Source organism: Aspergillus udagawae (assembly GCF_001078395.1).
Source record: "Aspergillus udagawae IFM 46973 DNA, scaffold_10, whole genome shotgun sequence".
Lineage (NCBI taxonomy): Eukaryota > Fungi > Ascomycota > Eurotiomycetes > Eurotiales > Aspergillaceae > Aspergillus > Aspergillus udagawae.
Genome location: NW_025091273.1, coordinates 380,330 through 397,875, shown reverse-complemented (window position 1 = coordinate 397,875; position 17,546 = coordinate 380,330). Strand labels below are relative to the sequence as shown.

The following is a 17,546-nucleotide window of genomic DNA, read 5'->3' as shown; positions in this document are numbered from 1 at the left end:
GCCGTGGCGCGCGACAATCACTGCATACTAACTAGTGGGGACGGCGACATTATCCTCTGTGAAACTTGGGATTTAATATACTTACATGAGGAATATCATATTTATTGAATAAATCATACCACCTATCCAATTGAATTGATTTCTGCATGTTTCCATATATTTGATTCTCTCCCCTCACACAATATCGTATGACCAATATGGCTTCATGTTCATTACAGCCGATACTATATATTTCACCTAGATTATCGAACCCGGAACATTATTGCGGTTTTGAAAGTATGCAATCGGATTATGTGCGAAGTCGCCGAACCGCTTACTTTATTAAGCATCGATCCACGAACACTAAGTTCGTTATCGACTTAAGGGTAGACAGGATTTTTACCCCTCCTCGGCAGAGGAGAAACCCTAGATCCAGCCATAGATTTAGGGTTCTCAGACAAGTCGCGCACAGATTAGACCATGCGAGAAAACACGGAGCACGCTCTGATGCAGCTCGTCTGAAAATTCTCGCGGGACTCCCATAGATGAAATGATTTCTCACAGGTTGCAAAGGCATAGCTGGCACTCCTTGTGTAACTTGTGCAATAGTCCGTACGAGTCGCCGTCTTCAAGAGGATATCAACGTCCTTTCTATCCTCATAGTTCCATTCTTGGCTATGCCATCTAGGGTCTGAATGATCCAATTTTTGATCATCGGGTCGCTAGAAGGCTGGCTAGCAATATAGAGCAGGGCAATGAGAGTACAGGAACGCACTATCTGCAAAGTTGAGGACGGCACATCATTGTCCGGCCAAAGCCACAGGAGTGCGAAGTGAGGCACCGTTGCGCAACTCTGTCTAACGATGACAGCAATATCTGGAGAGGTGTTTGCTTCGGTATTGCACCTGTACTCAGTAAGGTGTGTTTGCATATGTCATTCATTGCGAGTTAGTGGAATCGGATTCTGAATGGCCTGACCGACTTTTCTGATACCGTCCACATACTTCTGCGGTTGCCATATGCAATATGTCAGGACTACTTAATTGGAACGACCTGAAAGCCAAGCCAAGTGCGTCCACGCATGACAAGAGATGCCCCGCGGTACTAGTCTAGGTATAGAGAAGCGCGAGGGCGTTCATACCTGCGTGGCAGCCCAAAGGTGTTGATGGAGAAAAACATCTTCTGAGCGCGAGCATCCCATCCAAGCTGCAACGCAACGGGAACAATATATGCCGACCTGTGCCGGGCCACAACCTTCTGTTTCGTCGAGTGAGTCTCGTCACAGATCAACAACTGGTTAGGACAGAGGTATCCGTGACATGACAGCTTAGCTCTCTGTCATTGACTGCAGCCACCAACCCGTAAGTCACACTACTCTCATTTTGTTTTCAGGTCAATCTCAGACTAGGTATAAGGAAACTACGTAATTTCGTTTGGGTGGCGTGAGCGTACTCGGAGTTTCCTCTTCTTGCACGAAGCATAGACTCTCGAGGGCCTTCCTGTGTTCACCCTTGCTTCAATCTGGTGCGCTGCCTAAAGATGATCCCTAATGGGCACACTGAATGTAATCAGCGAATAAGACGTACGTGCGGTCTTGCTAAACAATTTGTGCGGTATACAATGTACATAGACGGGGGATTGCGTCCACGCTGGAAGGAGTAAGTGTTCCGGTCTTTGAGACATTTTAGTTGCTACACCGAATCCGGTCCGCCGGAGAATTTCCTAGCAGTTCAAATAGATATGGATAGGTTCCGCATGACCCTGAGATGCAGCCACCATGACAAAGAGAAAGGTTGCTGTGTGAGAATGGTCGCGATCCATGGAGCAGGGATGTCAGTGATATTGCGTGTTCATCCACATGCCTTACCGGCACAACACGTCCTTGGTCAGTAACTGGAGTTGTTGAGCTGTATGGTGGTTGATGAAAAGCGGTTGCAGAAGTGGGTTGGAAAACTGCTGGTCTGGTCGAGATACTGCGGTATGCAGGATGCCTCAACAGGATTTAGTAGCCGCATTATTCGCCTTTGGACGCATCTGTAGCAGCCAACCAGATCGAGAACCTGGGGCTTATCGTAATGCCCAGGAGCAGATTGAGAAGATATAGTACGGAGAAGTTACCTACCTACAGCCACTTCTTTTACACTTCATTGGCCCTTTGTGATAAAGTACCTGACGCGAAGGTATGATTACCTGCTAAATTACATACAGTCATATCTCGTTTACAGCGTCCCATCGGTTTGGCTTGGTATTCATTTTTCTGGCTGCCCGGGGTCAGGGTGGCTGCCAAAGCCAAAAACTCATGAATCCTTCCAAACACTCTCAAAAGGCGGCTGGCAAATGGCCGATGCTATCGAGGACGGCCCATCTCCCCCACCAGCCCAACATCCTTGTGGTTTGCCACGACGGCGTTAATGGAAATATCAAATGGCTCCAATTGAAATTATTGTTATGGAGATAGTAATATCTGAATAGGCCGCTGACCCATTTCTAGCCCGATGGTGGACTCGACAATAATGTATGACGTACGTGCTTCTTAAATACTTATATATCTGATTAGCATCCATATACTCTGCCTGCGATCAATTTAAAGTCCTCCATTCATCTAAAAAAATTTTTATAGATCGCAGTTTCTGCTTCAAGTGGACATATCATGAAAGTTCTCCTTACCGGCGGCAGTGGCTTCATTGGAAAGCACTGTCTTGCTTACCTGCTCCAACATGGGTTTGTACGCCTGAAACTAGCAGGGGCATTAACTGACAAACTGGCAGTCATACTGTCGTGACCACGGTACGCAGCAATGAGAAGGGGAGAGAATGCCAGGAAAGCTATCCTGAGTTTTCCAATAACCTCTCGTACGTTATCGTTGAGGACATGGCGCGTTCAGGAGCCTTCGACAAGGCTGTCCAGTCAGAACCTCCATTCGACGCTGTAGTACATACGGCTAGTCCCTTTCATTATCATGCAGCAGACCGAAAGCGGGACATGATTGATCCTGCTATCATGGGGACAACGGAAATACTTCGAGCTATTAAGCGATGCGCTCCGTCGGTCAAACGAGTCGTCATTACCTCCTCCTTTGCTGCTGTCATGAACTTTCAGGAAGCGATACCTGTATACACCTCTGAGCATTGGAACCCTATCACAATGCAGCAGGCCTTGACAGATGGTCAGCTAGCATACGTGGGGAGCAAGACATTTGCAGAGAAAGCTGCCTGGGACTTTGTCGAAAATGAAAGTCCTGGGTTCACTCTTTCCACCATCAATCCCGTTATGGTTTTTGGACCTGCGACATATCGTTTGGAGTCTCTTGAGCACGTCAACACCTCCAATGCCGTATTCAGGGATATGATATTGGGCAAAATGAGATCAGGCATTACCCCCAATTCATTCCAGTGGGTAGACGTGAGAGATGTTGCGCTCGGTCACGTTCGTGCAATCGAAGTCCCTGAAGCAGCTGGCCAACGGTTTCTGGCTGCCGCCGGACCATATAGCAACCACGAAATCGCCCAAGTAATTAAGGAAAACTTCCCCGAGCTGGCAGACAGACTTCCGGAGCATATTCCTGTTCCTGATGGGCCCCCCAGCTTCGCAATTGACAACACGCCTATGAAGCAGATTCTAGGCATACCTTTCAGGTCCCTCAAGGATTGTGTGGTGGATACAGTGAAGTCTTTGTTGGAAGTGAAGGCCTAAATTCATGTACCAATGGTTCACGCGAGGATTACCATACTCTACTACTCCCTGTATTTGTCATTCATCAACCGCCATTGCGCCTCGCATTCGAATGGCCACAGTGCAGGAATGGACCATTAGCAATATTGGCGGCTGAATGCCAAGAAATTGGTATTTAGGGGGTTAAATTTTTGGTAGTTACAATGCGAGTAGTAGATTTTGGTGTTTTCGACATATCTGCTTATTTCTACCATGGAAATTGAGGATTCCTGAATACAACGAGCTAAGCGTCCTTGAATGCCTACGAGAGTACGGAGTAGTGACCGGCCGTTGGGATAACCTGCTTGGTTACCGACACAGTTAGGGCAGTGCTAAGTAGATTTGGGGACGCAGACGTCATGCATGCAACTTGCTTACTTCTTTTCTCTTATTGGTCAGTAAGGTTATAAGGGATCTTGGGGGCAGACACCATGCATGCGACTTGCTTACATTTTCTCTCTTATTGGCTAGGAGAGATTAAAGGAAGGGTGGCATCTTTTACAAACTCTCTGTAATTGGACCACACTTGCATTAAGTTGGCATTCAAGTGGGCCCGCTGGGCGACCCGAATTTGGTTGTGTTATTTGGGAGGGTAAGTGGGTATCATGCTTTTACTCCATAGTGCCTTACTCAAAAAGTCGTGATTGGTTGCAATCATCAATTAGGTTCTGGATAATCTGGAACAGCTAATATGCAGTTGCTGGCTGGATGCAGTGGATTAAGAGAGCTATTTACTGATCTTCAAGCTTGCAATCAGACCATGTGAACACCCCAGAAAGAACTGTATGTAGTACAGTCTTTAGATTACAGGCCAGCCGCTTTGATCAAACTTTTGCCGATCATACCGGCGCTCGGAGGGTTCTGACCGGTAACCAACTTGCCGTTCCGTCCACTCGTGATGACTTTGTCGCCGAAAGGGCTATCAGCCTTCTGGTAGATTCCCCCATTCTCGCGCAGCTTGGTCTCCAAGAGGAATGGCATATCTTTAGTGAACTGCATGATCTCCTCCTCTGCATTTGAGAGACCCGTGACCTCCTGACCAGCAACCAGGTACTTCCCGTCCGATAATTTCACGTTGACCAAAGCGGCAGGCCCATGGCACACTGCAGATACCACTTTGCCACTTTCGTAGAATTCACGGACAAGAGCATGAGATATCTCATCGTTTGCAAGATCAAACATCGCTACGAGCCGTCGGATCTGTCAGCCTCTGCCGGTTAAGTCATAGATGTATTTAGGAGCGAACTTACGACCGTGGCCGCCGACGTAGAAGATTCCAGCGAACTCAGACGCATTGCCTAAGAGGGATTGGAGCTTGACGGTATTTTTCCAGATATGGGACTTCTCTTTGAGAAAAGCTACACATTCAGGATCCTCTTTGGTCGCTTCAACTGAGTAGGGGTCCAGAGGTGCCTCACCGCCATTCGGTGATGAGACTATAATATCAAACAGGGGTGCAAGCGCATTATAGGGATGAACAAGTTCAGGGAGATACCACCCAGTGGGAGTGCCTCGACTTGGGAGAATGCTCTGCGAAGAGAGAACGAAGACGAACTTTGGTTTCGGTGACATTTGTAGGTTGAGGTGGTGAGATTTGCTACACCTGAGGAGGGATTGCTAGTTAAGAGTCCCGGGGAGACGTAAGGAATCGAAGGCGATGAGCACACATTTATATTCTAGCCGTTCGGTGCTACCGAAATGACTCTTGAACACTCAGCTCTAAGTGATGACAAATGGCTCCGTGGGTCCAATAGAACCGCTGAAAGTTTACAAGAAGCCATTGGATGCCCCTGCACGTAACGGTCACAAACTGACCCCGAGAGAAGATAAATAGACGTCTCTGCTATCTTGTTCTTTCGCTAGATAGTAACCCGCAGAAATATCAAACGGATCTCCCTTCATCTTTTCCCTGCTCTGACTCGTCATTGCTCTCACAGACATTTCTCTCGTGCATATCCAGCCCAGTGTTAATTATGGCATGCACAATCACTGTTGTCTTTCCCAACGATGTCGATGCTAAGTACGACATCGACTACTATATTACGAACCACATGACCCTCATTGAGAAGCATTGGTCCAAGTACGGCCTCCAGGGTTGGTCTGTCACCAAGTATATTCCATCCTTGGACGGTGCCGCTCCGGTGTATGCCTTTGGTAGCCAGGTCTACTGGGAAAGTGAAGAAGGCATGAAGAAAGCATTCGAAAGTGCCGAGGCCGCAGAGATTATGGGGGATGTTCCTCACTTCAGCAACAAGCCTCCAATTTTCTTGATCGGCCAGACCATCCGCCCTGCATTCAATTTCTAACCCCTGTGAGTAGTGACTAAAGACGTGTCTCGAAGACTACATGTGGCTAATGAAGTTCCTGCCTAAGTGGCATCAACTTATTTCGCTCCCAACAGCCCGCTATAGGTCTCCGGTCTGGTTTCTACTGTGGGGCCGTCGTGAGTGGGAAGAATCAAGGATTAGTTTTGGTTATCTGCAACAAACATTATTGAGACACTACATTGCTGATGGTCCTCTGCCTGATCAACTTTTATCGTATTCGATGTTCAACACTTTGTCATATAGTCTCTTAAACATCTGATCAAAGCTGGAATTTGAAGTGTCTCCCTGTATCTAGAAGCTGCAGTGCATTAAAATGAATTTCTCCGTCGGGCTAGAAGCGCGCTTCTTGAACATGTCTAGGCAAGTACATGATAGCATACCACAAGAATGACCTAGAGAGAAAGCCTTTCAGGTCCTTGACTGAGTGACCCCTTTTCTGTCCCACAGTACTTGCACAAGTACTAAGTCAAACAGGCTTCTGCTATTATACGGTGGCAATTAGCTCGTAGTAACGAAGCCTTCCACTCTGGAGAGTAGTTTGATTGGTCTACGCTAGCATAATAAAGAAGACTCTTAAGCAGTCTGCTGGAAGAAGTATACCTTTAAGATGGTCATAGACTATAACTAACTAACAATATTTTGAAATTTCTGCTCTGGGTCAACATTCATTTCCCTTCTCTCCAACATTCTGCTGACAGCGTTTAGCGGCACATTTTGCAACATTTCAGAGATGAAAAGTAGCTTCTCTATGATAGAATCTCTGGGACAACTTTGAATTCCCCACATAATCACCCCTGAAAGAAAGTGATTAGGGCGCAGTTGTTTGAAGTGCAGAAAGAGAAAGGTGAGGCTTGCGTCTCTCTCGTTGTCCTCTGTGTAGCCAGGGAAATAATCTGCGAAGGGGTGCGTAGTGAGTTTGGACGCGAACTCCTCGGGCTCCCTGAATAAAATCACAACCCTCGTGTCCTGTGGGAACCAGGACGATCGTAGCATTGCTTCGGATTTGTATGTGCAATGAAGTAGCGAACTCCGCAGACGATCATATTCCAAGAATTCGTTGTAGCCGGCAATATTGATGAGCAAAAAGATGGTTGTAATAGCCTTGAAATCGTAAGCCACATTTGATCCGAAGCGTAGCGTGACATCTAAAAGTTGCAAGTTAACTAGTTTGACTGCTGGCTTTGCCACTGTCCACGAGTTTCGGTATTTTATATATGTGGCCTGTAACTCGATTACTGAGGGTGTCCTGTCTCGCACTATCTTCAGATCTCTGCTTGTTGGCTCGTAATTTGGGGAGGCGATGCGGTCTATATCATCGAAAAGTCTATATTCATCAACCAGACTAGACCAGGGATGTCAGCGTATAGGGTACTTACTCTAGCGCTGATTCTGGTATAGCAAACTCTCGAGGAGATTGGCGGACTCTCTCCATACTTGGGTCTTGCCACAGTGAGCGTATTGCCTCTCCTATTCGCTCATCCAGAGGTTTTGTTGCACTGAGATCGTCGATATACCGCAGCAAGAGATCGCAATGTGCCCTATTACTGTCTAGCTGCGGACCTGTGGCATCGCGATTCAGGGCAGCAATAATAGCCTGGGTGCTCATGATGACGAACTTGTATATGGCGGTTCGTTGAAGGGTGAGACCAATATTGATAGTTTGGTTTCCCACTAAGCCAACTAGCTCATGAAGAATATCGTCCGTACCCGCGTAGTCACTGCCGAAGAGTAATAATTTCTCCTGGAATAAGGGCCATCCATCGTCACCACTAGGTTCACGAGGCTGCTCCACCACTGGAGTATCACGGGTTTGTGGATATCTCAGAACCCTCCTCGTGAGCCCACGGAAAAATCTCTCGTACACATTGGAGGTAAAAACCTCCCGGTCAAACGAAAAAGCAACCGACACCTTCGATAAATGATCGGTTATCTGTGTTGCGATGGAAGTTGTGTCGCGGTGGACCATTAGCGAGGCAGAATCAGAATTCATTTGGCGAAAGACTCTCCGGCTACTCGACCGAACAAGCAAGGCCTTTTGTTCAGCTCCGGTTTGGCTTGAGATCTCAGTGTTAGTTTTGGGGATGTGTTCTGGCGATGTAGTAAGGAAAGTACCAACCAGTTGCACGCGGCCAGGACCAAGCTGAGAGCGTTTGTTTGGTGCTCTAGTAGCTTCTGGATATCATCGACACTTTTCTTGCCAAATACCAATTTGAGTTTGCTTTGGAAGTCGAGAGCCTTGTTTTGCTTCTGGCGTAGGCTATCTACCAGATCTTGCAATTTCGCGAGCAGGACTGTGCAGCAATTGATGGATGCATCTAAGTCCATGACCAGCTGATGATGCGCATCCCCGGTATCAATACATAACCATTCCTCGATCTTTGTCAATGCAAGACGTAAGGCGGATAATTGACTTGCTAGACTGAGGAACATAAGGTCTGTATCACTCCAATCACTTTGTAAGTCACGGATTGCGACTATTATCTGGCTCACAATCTGGATAACATTCACCAGCGCACCGGCTGTTCCAATAACTGATACAGGGTCAGCCATTTTTGGAGTAAATATTATTCTCGTGCAGCAATATGGATGAGCAATAGTCGTGTGTCAAGCGTTTTGAAGAATTTTCATGTTGTTCGTGAGGCTGGAATGGCCCTCTGAAGTCCCTAAGCCACGCTCTGCACCGCCTGATTCAGCCTGGTGCAGGGATTAGGTACACCTGTACAACTGTACAAGGCTGATTAGCCCCCCAGCACTTCACGACCAATCATGGGATTCGGTAATCGCGTCTTCTTAAATGCAGCCTTGGATCAAGGTACTTATGATCACCGTCACAACAGACTGTCCCGTATGAATATCCTACAAAATACAGGGATTGGTCCCGGGTCTCTTTAGAGTCGTAGACTGGGAAGCGGGTCAGAATCTGGAAGCTGACCACATTGCGCAAATACTTAAAACTTTATCGCAAGAAAATACCAGTCGTCCAGACGTGACTTCTTAGGATAACTTACCTTGGTTGAAACTCTCTGCCGCCCGTCTAAGGTTAGGGATTACCATGTATCTGTTGCTCTATATACTAGTATAGCAACGAGTGTCACTGCCTAAATAGTAAATTCGTAAAGAACAGGCAGCTGCTAATTTCTACAGCAATTCTAAAAATGTAATATTGCTCGTTTATACTTCCACGGTGCTATTTAGGTCAGGTCGCAACAAAACACGCTAACAGCGGGTGAGCGACGCGTAGATCTCCTACGGTAATCCGACGTGTCCGATACGCAGCACGACCGAGCCAGAAAATGGACACACTTCCCGTGGAAATCATCCTTACCATCGGTAGTCATGTATCCGACGTAGATGACAAACTCCGATTGCTTCAAGTATGCCGACGTTGGCGAGCCCTGTTTCTCGAGGTCGCATACAACCACGTCAATATCGATGGACCTCAGATCGAGTCCCTGACGAAAGTGATACTGGCCAACCCACGGGTAGGACCAGCCATCCGTAATCTATCACTCGGATGGTGGCATTCATACACCTATTCCCAACCCCAACAAAGAGAAAGTGATGACAATCTACTGGAAGCGGCGGAGGAGCTGGTAGGGCAAATCAGCAGATCGCCGGAGGAGGAGAAAGACTGGATCGAGAATCTCCGAGCTGGAAACCAGGAAGCATGGCTTGCCCTTCTTTTGGCCTCGGTGCCAAATCTTACCACGCTCTCTGGGGGATATTGTTTAGAGGCGCCGAGAGTGACGCTGGTTGTTGCGCGGGCGGCACGAAAGGAACCACCGTTTGATACCAGGCCGATCCTGCAGCGGTTGGAGACGCTTCATATCACCACCGACGATATGAAGCAAGTCTATCCGCACTGGCAGTTTCTCCCATTTTTCCATCTGCCATCGCTTAGGGATGTGAACTTGGGCGGTGTGAAGGAAACCAGAGAATGGGACAGACTGGACCACCCGGCGGTTTCGTCTGCGTCAGGCACAGCGCCCGTGGAATCACTGGTTCTGGAATCTCTCTGTAATGGGAGAAACGGAATGGCGGAGATTATCACCTCCTGCGCCAACCTCAAACAATTCAAGTACCAGCATGACGACACGGAGGACTGGGGGAATTCATACGTCGACTTTCAACCCCGGAAGTTCTATAGGGCGTTGCTGACGCAGAAGGACAGCCTCGAGGTACTCCATATGAACGACAATGGCGAGGAGACCGGGGCCGGGACAGATGAACTGAGCGACGACGAGGAGAATGACGGGCCCGAGGCATATGATCGTTGGTTTGGTTCGCTGGCGGAATTCAGCCACCTACAGGATCTTCACATCCGCGTCCAGAACCTTCTCAACTACCATGACCGCGATAAAGACGAATCCGTCGTGCTCAAGGACATTCTGCCTGCCAGTTTGAGGTCGCTACATGTAGCCGAATGCTGGCCAAAACACTGCGCGTTGCTCGTGCCGAATCTGCAAGGAGTCCTTGCTCATCACAAGAAGAGGTTCACTAACCTAGAACGGATCTGTATCTCTTCTGGGGTATCCGAAGAAATACCTGAAGGGCAGAACAGGTTCAGCTATCCACGTCAGGAACTGATCCCAGAATCACTCAAGAAGCCATTCGTGCCTGTCAAGGAGATGTGTGACCGAGCGGGTGTAAAATTCGAAATGACGCTGGGTTGGTCCTGTGTTATCATCGGTGACCCACCGCACCCTTTCTTTTCTAGCCACTGAAATAAATTCTATTTTTCAATAAGTTCAACGCAGATATCATATCTCGATCAGAAACAGGAGACAAACGGATACTGTTCACTCGGAGTAAGATATGCGCAAGACTAGCCCTAAAAGGCAACGCTTCGGGTCAGCAGTGCTAGTGTCATCACGTAAGACATGCAACGTTCTAAGATTAAGTTAGCTTTGCGCAGTTTTGATGGATTAGATTGGTCATATCCAATGGCACGGCGATGTATTGTGGATTGATCAGCCTCGGGGCTCGGACATAAGCCTCAGCTCGGGTTAAGCCTGAGCTCAGGTTTGTAATCTTCGGCCTCACTTTTGATACCCAGTACTATAGTGCATGATAAATAGATGCGAGGGATCGGGTATAAATAAGAGGGATGACCTTGTAGTTGACTGTCCTTTCATTTTCTAATCAACAGAATTTGTCCGATCATTTCCATTCATATCATCAAGACTGCATCAGTCCTTCCACCCCAAGTATTATTCCCTATACCTTCATCAAAATGTCATCCACAAACGCAGCTGCCTGGCTTTCAGAAGCAAAGAGTTATCCTTTTGATATAAAGGAATCACCCGTTGGCAAGCCAGATGCCAACGAAATCCTCGTTCGCAATCATGCTGTTGCCATCAACCCCATCGATGGATTGATCCAAACCAAGGCATTCTTCCCGCTGAACTACCCAACCATTCTCGGAGAGGACGTAGCCGGCGAGGTAATTTCCGTCGGCGAGAATGTCACTCGATTCAAACCCGGAGATCGCGTCCTAGGCCAAGCCGTCGGGCTCATGGCCGGACGCTCGGAGGCCTGCGCCTTTCAGACCTACACTATCCTACAAGACAACCTCGCCTGCGAGATACCGGACCACATCACCTACGAACAAGCAGCCGTTGTGCCTCTCTGCCTCTCCACAGCCGCATCTGGAATGTTCCAAGAGGACTTCCTGCATCTAAACCTCCCGACCGAGCCACGCACCGCCTCCACCGGACAGACACTTATAGTCTGGGGCGGTGCATCCAGCGTCGGCAGTAATGCCATCCAGCTCGCAGTTGCTGCAGGCTACGAGGTGATTACCACCGCATCGCCGAAGAACTTCGACTACGTCAGACGGCTCGGGGCTAGCGAGGTCTTCGACTACAGCAGTCCAACTGTCACCAAGGACATTGTCCACGCAGCCAAGGAAAAGGTTCTGGCCGGCGCAATCGACTGTATTGGAGTCTCTGCCACAGCAGCTTGCGTTGATATTCTGAGCAAATCACAAGGGAAGAAGTTTGTCGCTACTGTCAAGGGTGGTTTCGCGCCGCCTCCTGATGGAATACAGGTGAAGCATATCTTCGGGACTACCCTGAAGGACAACTTTGTGGGAAAAGCCGTGTTCGAGGACTTTCTCCCGCGTGCGCTGCAGTCGGGAGCTTTTGTGCCTGCCCCTGAACCTGTGGTTGTGGGGACTGGGCTGGAAAAGGTGCAGGAGGCCGTGGATTTGTATGGAAAGACGGAAATTTCTGCGAAGAAGTTGGTTGTTTTGCTATAGCTTGTTGAGTAGGTTTTGTAGGTAGTCAGAGCGAAGAACTGCAGTTTATTTGTTTCTTCATAATTCATCCACACAATACTGCTCTACTATTGGGCTCGGGGATTCGGAGCTACTGTAATAAACCCGAAGCATCAGGATTTGGGTGAGTAAGCAGGCAGCAGCCAAGTAAGCATTACAAATATAACTTAGTTTAATCCATACTTTGTCTGTATTCTCTGCTTTCGTCTGCTGTGTCAATTCATCAGCATGGTCTACCTCGGCGCCTCTCGGCGATAAGAAACATGCAAACGGCGGAGGAAGAAGGTTGGTCGTCGCCCCCGTAGCGTATGGCAGGGCTAATTGACTGTCAGTGTTCTGGGTCAATTGCTTCCATGAGCTAAGGTGCTGAAGGAACGTCAAACCTCCCTTAACGTTTTATTTAGGATTTGACTCTATCTTCTTGCAAACGAGTGCGGCTAACATTGTTGAACTCTGGGGTTGGATATTCAGGACTTGGAAACACCCACTTTGCTGTCTGCGCCATGACGATTTGCCAGTCATCTTGTTCCGGGAAGAGCGTGACAGCGCCAACATGGCCCAGCTTGGACAGTCTAGTAAGTGATGGGACCGAAAGTCCACGATCCCCCTTTAGTTGGTAGGAACGCAGAATACTCATGAAAGCAACCTCATAGTCACGCTGCTGCTGCTCTGAGCAGTCAAGCTATGCGATTCCACAGGAGCGTGGTCGAACACTTTGGCAACTAACAACTAAGAATGTCGGGAAATCTAGTCCCTACTCCCATGTCATGAATATAGTATCATAATGTTGCTTTGACCATGTGCATGGTCACATTGGTATGACTTGCATGTCTAGCCTTCAAGGGCCTTCCACAGGTCTTTCATGCATTATGCTGTAATGGGAAACTGCACGGAATTTCTAATGTTGGGAGGTGCATCGCATATAATTCTGAAGGAAACAAACGAACCGTAATCTCCTTCACTTGCATAGGAGATGCGCTACTATGGGAGATCCTGGAAGCCTTCACTAAGTGCCTAGGAGCAGGCCGGCAATCCTGAGGCATCGCATCTCATTTGTTTACATTGCTATGACGCGACAGGGTAAGTTGCTTAAAAACATCAACTTACATTCAGGTTATGCGGAAAGTGGTTATAGTCGGGAGATCGGGACCAATGCGGAATTACGATGACGACCACCGTGGCGGGGTACAGAAGGTTATAGCGGCCACCGGACACACTGCTGGGTCGCGTGTGGCCCGGAGATTGTAGTGAATCAGATGGTGATATGAAGCATCACGGGATGATTAGTGAATGACCCGATTTAACTGATTTGCCTCGAAGAATGACGCCACAGGCAAGGATCCGCAGTGCAAAGAACCGCCCAGCTGCATTTCACCTAGGTAACCAAGCCAACGGTAATAAGATTCAGGGCCATTCCTTTTATAACCAGAAAATGCTTTTCTGAGACAGCAAGTAGCTTGTTCCATTGTTTCCTGAAGAGGCTCGGTCCATCCTGCATCATCGCGCCTTTCAACTTTCTAAGATAAATATTTTGATTGATACGACAGTTATTCTCAACCATACTAACCATCATGAAGCTATGCAGTCTTAGGGTTAATTATATGAGACAAGTCTGCAATGCTGGCCCCGACAATGGAACAGAAATGATCAATAAGATCTCCGTTGCCTCCGGGACAGGGTCAATGTAACTGCCAAGGGGTGACGAGTGAGCTGAAGGGTTGAGAGCCTGAGTTAAACTATTACGGGCAATCAAGAACGTCAAATAAGACCAACGATTCGCCCATACACCGGCATAGTGGATGCATTTCGCGGAGACTAGGCTGGCTCCGCGATGAAATAAGATTAAGCAATTTGAGTATCGGCAGTCGAGAGTCCCTCCCCGCAACTTCTGCACTAATTTTGCACGATCTCTCAGGGGTTCTCCACGGGGTTCCTCATGATGACCATAATAATACCGAGTAACCTCGTCACGCGTGCAACCAGTATTGCCGTGGTTTCCGATCTCCGCGAAATTATGTGCGGTGCCCTGCCGGAAAGATGAGATGCCCCCGAACAAGGTCGCTATATTGCTTTCTCTGCTGTTTCCTTTGCTGGCTTAGACGAACGCCACTGGGGCAGCAATGTTCACACTACATCCACCCCTGGTTTCGGAATGTGCGGGGAAGTCTTCCAGAATCTCTCCACCTTTGCGCAACATCGGGGAACATTGGCGGAAATACAGAGTAGTGCAGAAATAATGCAGGGGGGAAAAATTGCGGGGGTGAGAATTTGAGTCTTGGGATCCGTATTATCTCTTGGCCTTACAGAAATGAAGCTCAGGACGGGCAAACGCGAGAGCCTGAGAATCTATAGAAGCCTGTGCTTCGCCGCGAGCTGGTGATCTTTTGGCACTCACAATCAGCATCTTTTCCCCAGTCGCCTTTCTATACCGACTCCGGATGCATCTATCTTGTTAGGATGGTCTCTTGCTTTGCTTATGCCCTAGCTTTCGGGCTCTCTCTTTTGCAGGCAGTAGGTGCGCAAACCTACAATGAGCTCTACCGACCTCGTTATCACTTTACACCGGCTAAGAACTGGATGAATGATCCAAACGGTCTTATTTATCACAATGGCGTTTATCATCTTTACTACCAGTATAACCCTGGAGGAGACACCTGGGGAGCCATGTCATGGGGTCATGCTACTAGCGATGATCTGACCCACTGGAAGCACCAACCCGTTGCCCTACTTGCGCGTGGATACCCAGATAACATCTCTGAGATGTTCTTCTCTGGTTCTGCTGTCGCCGATACCGATAACACGAGTGGGTTCGGTACAAACGGAACTATTCCTTTTGTGGCAATGTATACCTCCTATGTGAGTCCTGTGAGCTCCTTGCTTAGAATGCTGGGCACCTCTAATGCCTTCTGCTTAGTATCCCGGGTCACGCAATCTACCTAGCGGCAAGTCAGTCAATGGTGGGCAACAGGCTCAATCCATTGCGTACAGTCTCGACGAAGGCATAACCTGGACAACCTACGATGCTGCTAACCCTGTCATCCTTAACCCACCAGCACCCTACGCGGATCAGTGGCGTGACTTCCGAGACCCGTTTGTATTCTGGCACGAGCCAACCCAGAAATGGGTCTCAATCATCTCACTCGCCCAACTCCACAAGTTGCTCATTTATACCTCGCCTAACCTGAAGGAGTGGACCTACACCAGTGAGTTCGGCCCAATGAACGCAGTCGGGGGTGTCTGGGAGTGTCCTAGCATCTTCCCGCTGGCCCTCGACGGGAACGAAGCCGAGACCAAGTGGGTTGTACAGATCGGACTCAACCCCGGCGGACCACCAGGAGTTGTCGGCTCAGGAACGCAATACATCGTCGGCAGTTTTAATGGAACCGCATTCGTTGCGGACTCCAACACTCCGCATCCGCCTCCAACCTCCACATCCGTGTCGACATCTACTAGCACTGGTACCCAGACATCCGCCACCGGCTCCGGCCCAGGACCAACTGGGGATGTTACGTTCCAAGATTTCGAAGGCACTGCCGACTTTGCGTCACGCGGCTGGGTTGCCACAGGGGGGTTAGTCGGGGCTGCACCAGCCCAGGGGACCCTTTCCGGACAGCAAACCGTCTCCGGATATACTGGCACTCGCCTTGTGAATACTTTCCTGAATGGAGACTCGACCACCGGCACGCTCACCTCGCCTCCCTTCACAATCACTCGGCCGTTTATCAATTTCCTCATTGGCGGCGGCAACGCACCAGGCGTGGAATGCATCAACTTGAAGATCCAGGGGCAAAGCCAAGCTGTGCGTACTGCCACAGGCCGCAATGAGGAGAAGCTCCTGCCACAGACTTGGGATGTTACTGAGTACATAGGGCAAACTGCCGTCCTTGAGATCGTGGATCAGCAAACGGGCGGTTGGGGACATATACTCATTGACGAGATTACCTTCACTGGGGATGCTACACCTCCCCCGCCCAGTGGAGATGGTGTGTTTGATTTCAATGGGACCAGTACTTTTGCGAGTCGCGGGTGGACCGCTACTGGAGATCTTGTTGGGAAGAGCCCGGCCCAGGGCACGCTGACGGGACAGCAAGTTGTGTCTGGTTATCGCGGAAACTACGTCAACACCTTCTACAATGGCGATGCGACGACTGGAACTCTGGTCTCGCCCACCTTCACAATCACCAAGAAGTGGATCAACTTCCTCATTGGTGGCGGGAACGCCCCAGGTGTGCAATGCATCAACCTCAAGGTCGCCGGCCAGGTTGTCCGCACTGCCACGGGCAGTGATAGCGAACAGCTCCTGCCAAAGAGCTGGGACGTCACAGGTTTGGTTGGCGAGAGTGCCGTCATTGAAATCGCGGATCTCAGCACGACCGGCTGGGGACATATCCTGGTGGATGAAATATCCTTCTCGGATGTATCCGCTGAGCCGCGAGGGACCAACTGGATGGACTGGGGCCCTGACTACTATGCTGCGGCACCATTCAATGGACTTCCGTCTGCAGACCGCACTACCATTGCCTGGATGAACAACTGGCAATACGCGAGCAATATTCCTACCTCCCCATGGCGCAGCATGTTGTCGATCCCTCGGAAACTGTCACTTAAGACCATCAACGGGTGGCCAACACTCATCCAGCAACCTGTTGCCAACTGGGCCACTTTACAGACAGGAACGTATTCCAATGCTCTGAACACCGTAGCTGAAGGAAACCAACCCATTCCGCTCTCTGGAAAGTCCCTCGATATCACGGTGACATTCTCTGACCGGAACTCGGCGTCCTCATCTCAGTTCGGCGTCCTCCTCAGAGCAACCTCTGACCTTGCACAACAGACACGAATCGGCTACGACTTCGGCACAAAGAGGATGTTCGTTGATCGAACCAAGTCTGGAAATGTTGGCTTTGATGGGACATTCTCCAATACTTATTACGCGCCTCTGGCGACTGGCATTGACGGCAAGGTCACTCTGCGCATCCTTCTTGATTCTTCTTCGGTTGAAGTCTTCGGCGGCCAGGGCGAGGTCACCTTGGCGGCGCAGATCTTTCCGCAGGACACCGGCGTTGATATCCGGCTCTTCTCGACTGGGGGAAGTACCAGCGGGGTCACGATTGATGCAAAGATTCTGGGGTCCGCTTTCGATCCGCCCACAACCAGGACGACCAACACGACCAGCGCCACCAGCACGACTCTCAGCACGACACCAAGTACGACACCAAGTACGACACCAAGTACGACACCAAGTACGACAC

General features: G+C 49.2%; 6 protein-coding genes across 6 annotated transcripts; 4 read left to right on the top strand and 2 right to left on the bottom strand.

Annotated features, from left to right (window-relative positions):
• Nucleotides 1-2,629: 2,629 nt before the first annotated feature.
• Nucleotides 2,630-3,672, top strand: Aud_001942 (SDR family oxidoreductase; the record flags this gene model as incomplete). The annotated part of the gene is made up of 2 exons (XM_043295944.1): nt 2,630-2,700; nt 2,748-3,672. The coding sequence occupies 2 exons, from the start codon at nt 2,630-2,632 to the stop codon at nt 3,670-3,672; spliced, it is 996 nt and encodes a 331-aa protein (XP_043151879.1).
• An 822-nt stretch (nt 3,673-4,494) lies between these two features.
• Aud_001941 (type 1 glutamine amidotransferase domain-containing protein) lies at nt 4,495-5,262 on the bottom strand (the record flags this gene model as incomplete). Its single annotated transcript, XM_043295943.1, has 2 exons — nt 4,495-4,874; nt 4,941-5,262. 2 exons carry the CDS (start codon nt 5,260-5,262, stop codon nt 4,495-4,497), a joined length of 702 nt encoding a protein of 233 aa, XP_043151878.1.
• A 401-nt stretch (nt 5,263-5,663) lies between these two features.
• Nucleotides 5,664-5,996, top strand: Aud_001940 (uncharacterized protein; the record flags this gene model as incomplete). Its single annotated transcript, XM_043295942.1, has 1 exon — nt 5,664-5,996. One exon carries the CDS (start codon nt 5,664-5,666, stop codon nt 5,994-5,996), a length of 333 nt encoding a protein of 110 aa, XP_043151877.1.
• A 645-nt stretch (nt 5,997-6,641) lies between these two features.
• Aud_001939 (guanine nucleotide-binding protein alpha-2 subunit) lies at nt 6,642-8,342 on the bottom strand (the record flags this gene model as incomplete). Its single annotated transcript, XM_043295941.1, has 3 exons — nt 6,642-7,341; nt 7,394-8,071; nt 8,134-8,342. 3 exons carry the CDS (start codon nt 8,340-8,342, stop codon nt 6,642-6,644), a joined length of 1,587 nt encoding a protein of 528 aa, XP_043151876.1.
• Nucleotides 8,343-9,310: 968 nt separating this feature from the next.
• On the top strand, nt 9,311-10,741 carry Aud_001938 (uncharacterized protein; the record flags this gene model as incomplete). Its single annotated transcript, XM_043295940.1, has 1 exon — nt 9,311-10,741. One exon carries the CDS (start codon nt 9,311-9,313, stop codon nt 10,739-10,741), a length of 1,431 nt encoding a protein of 476 aa, XP_043151875.1.
• A 509-nt stretch (nt 10,742-11,250) lies between these two features.
• Nucleotides 11,251-12,276, top strand: Aud_001937 (zinc-binding alcohol dehydrogenase family protein; the record flags this gene model as incomplete). Its single annotated transcript, XM_043295939.1, has 1 exon — nt 11,251-12,276. One exon carries the CDS (start codon nt 11,251-11,253, stop codon nt 12,274-12,276), a length of 1,026 nt encoding a protein of 341 aa, XP_043151874.1.
• Nucleotides 12,277-17,546: the final 5,270 nt, after the last annotated feature.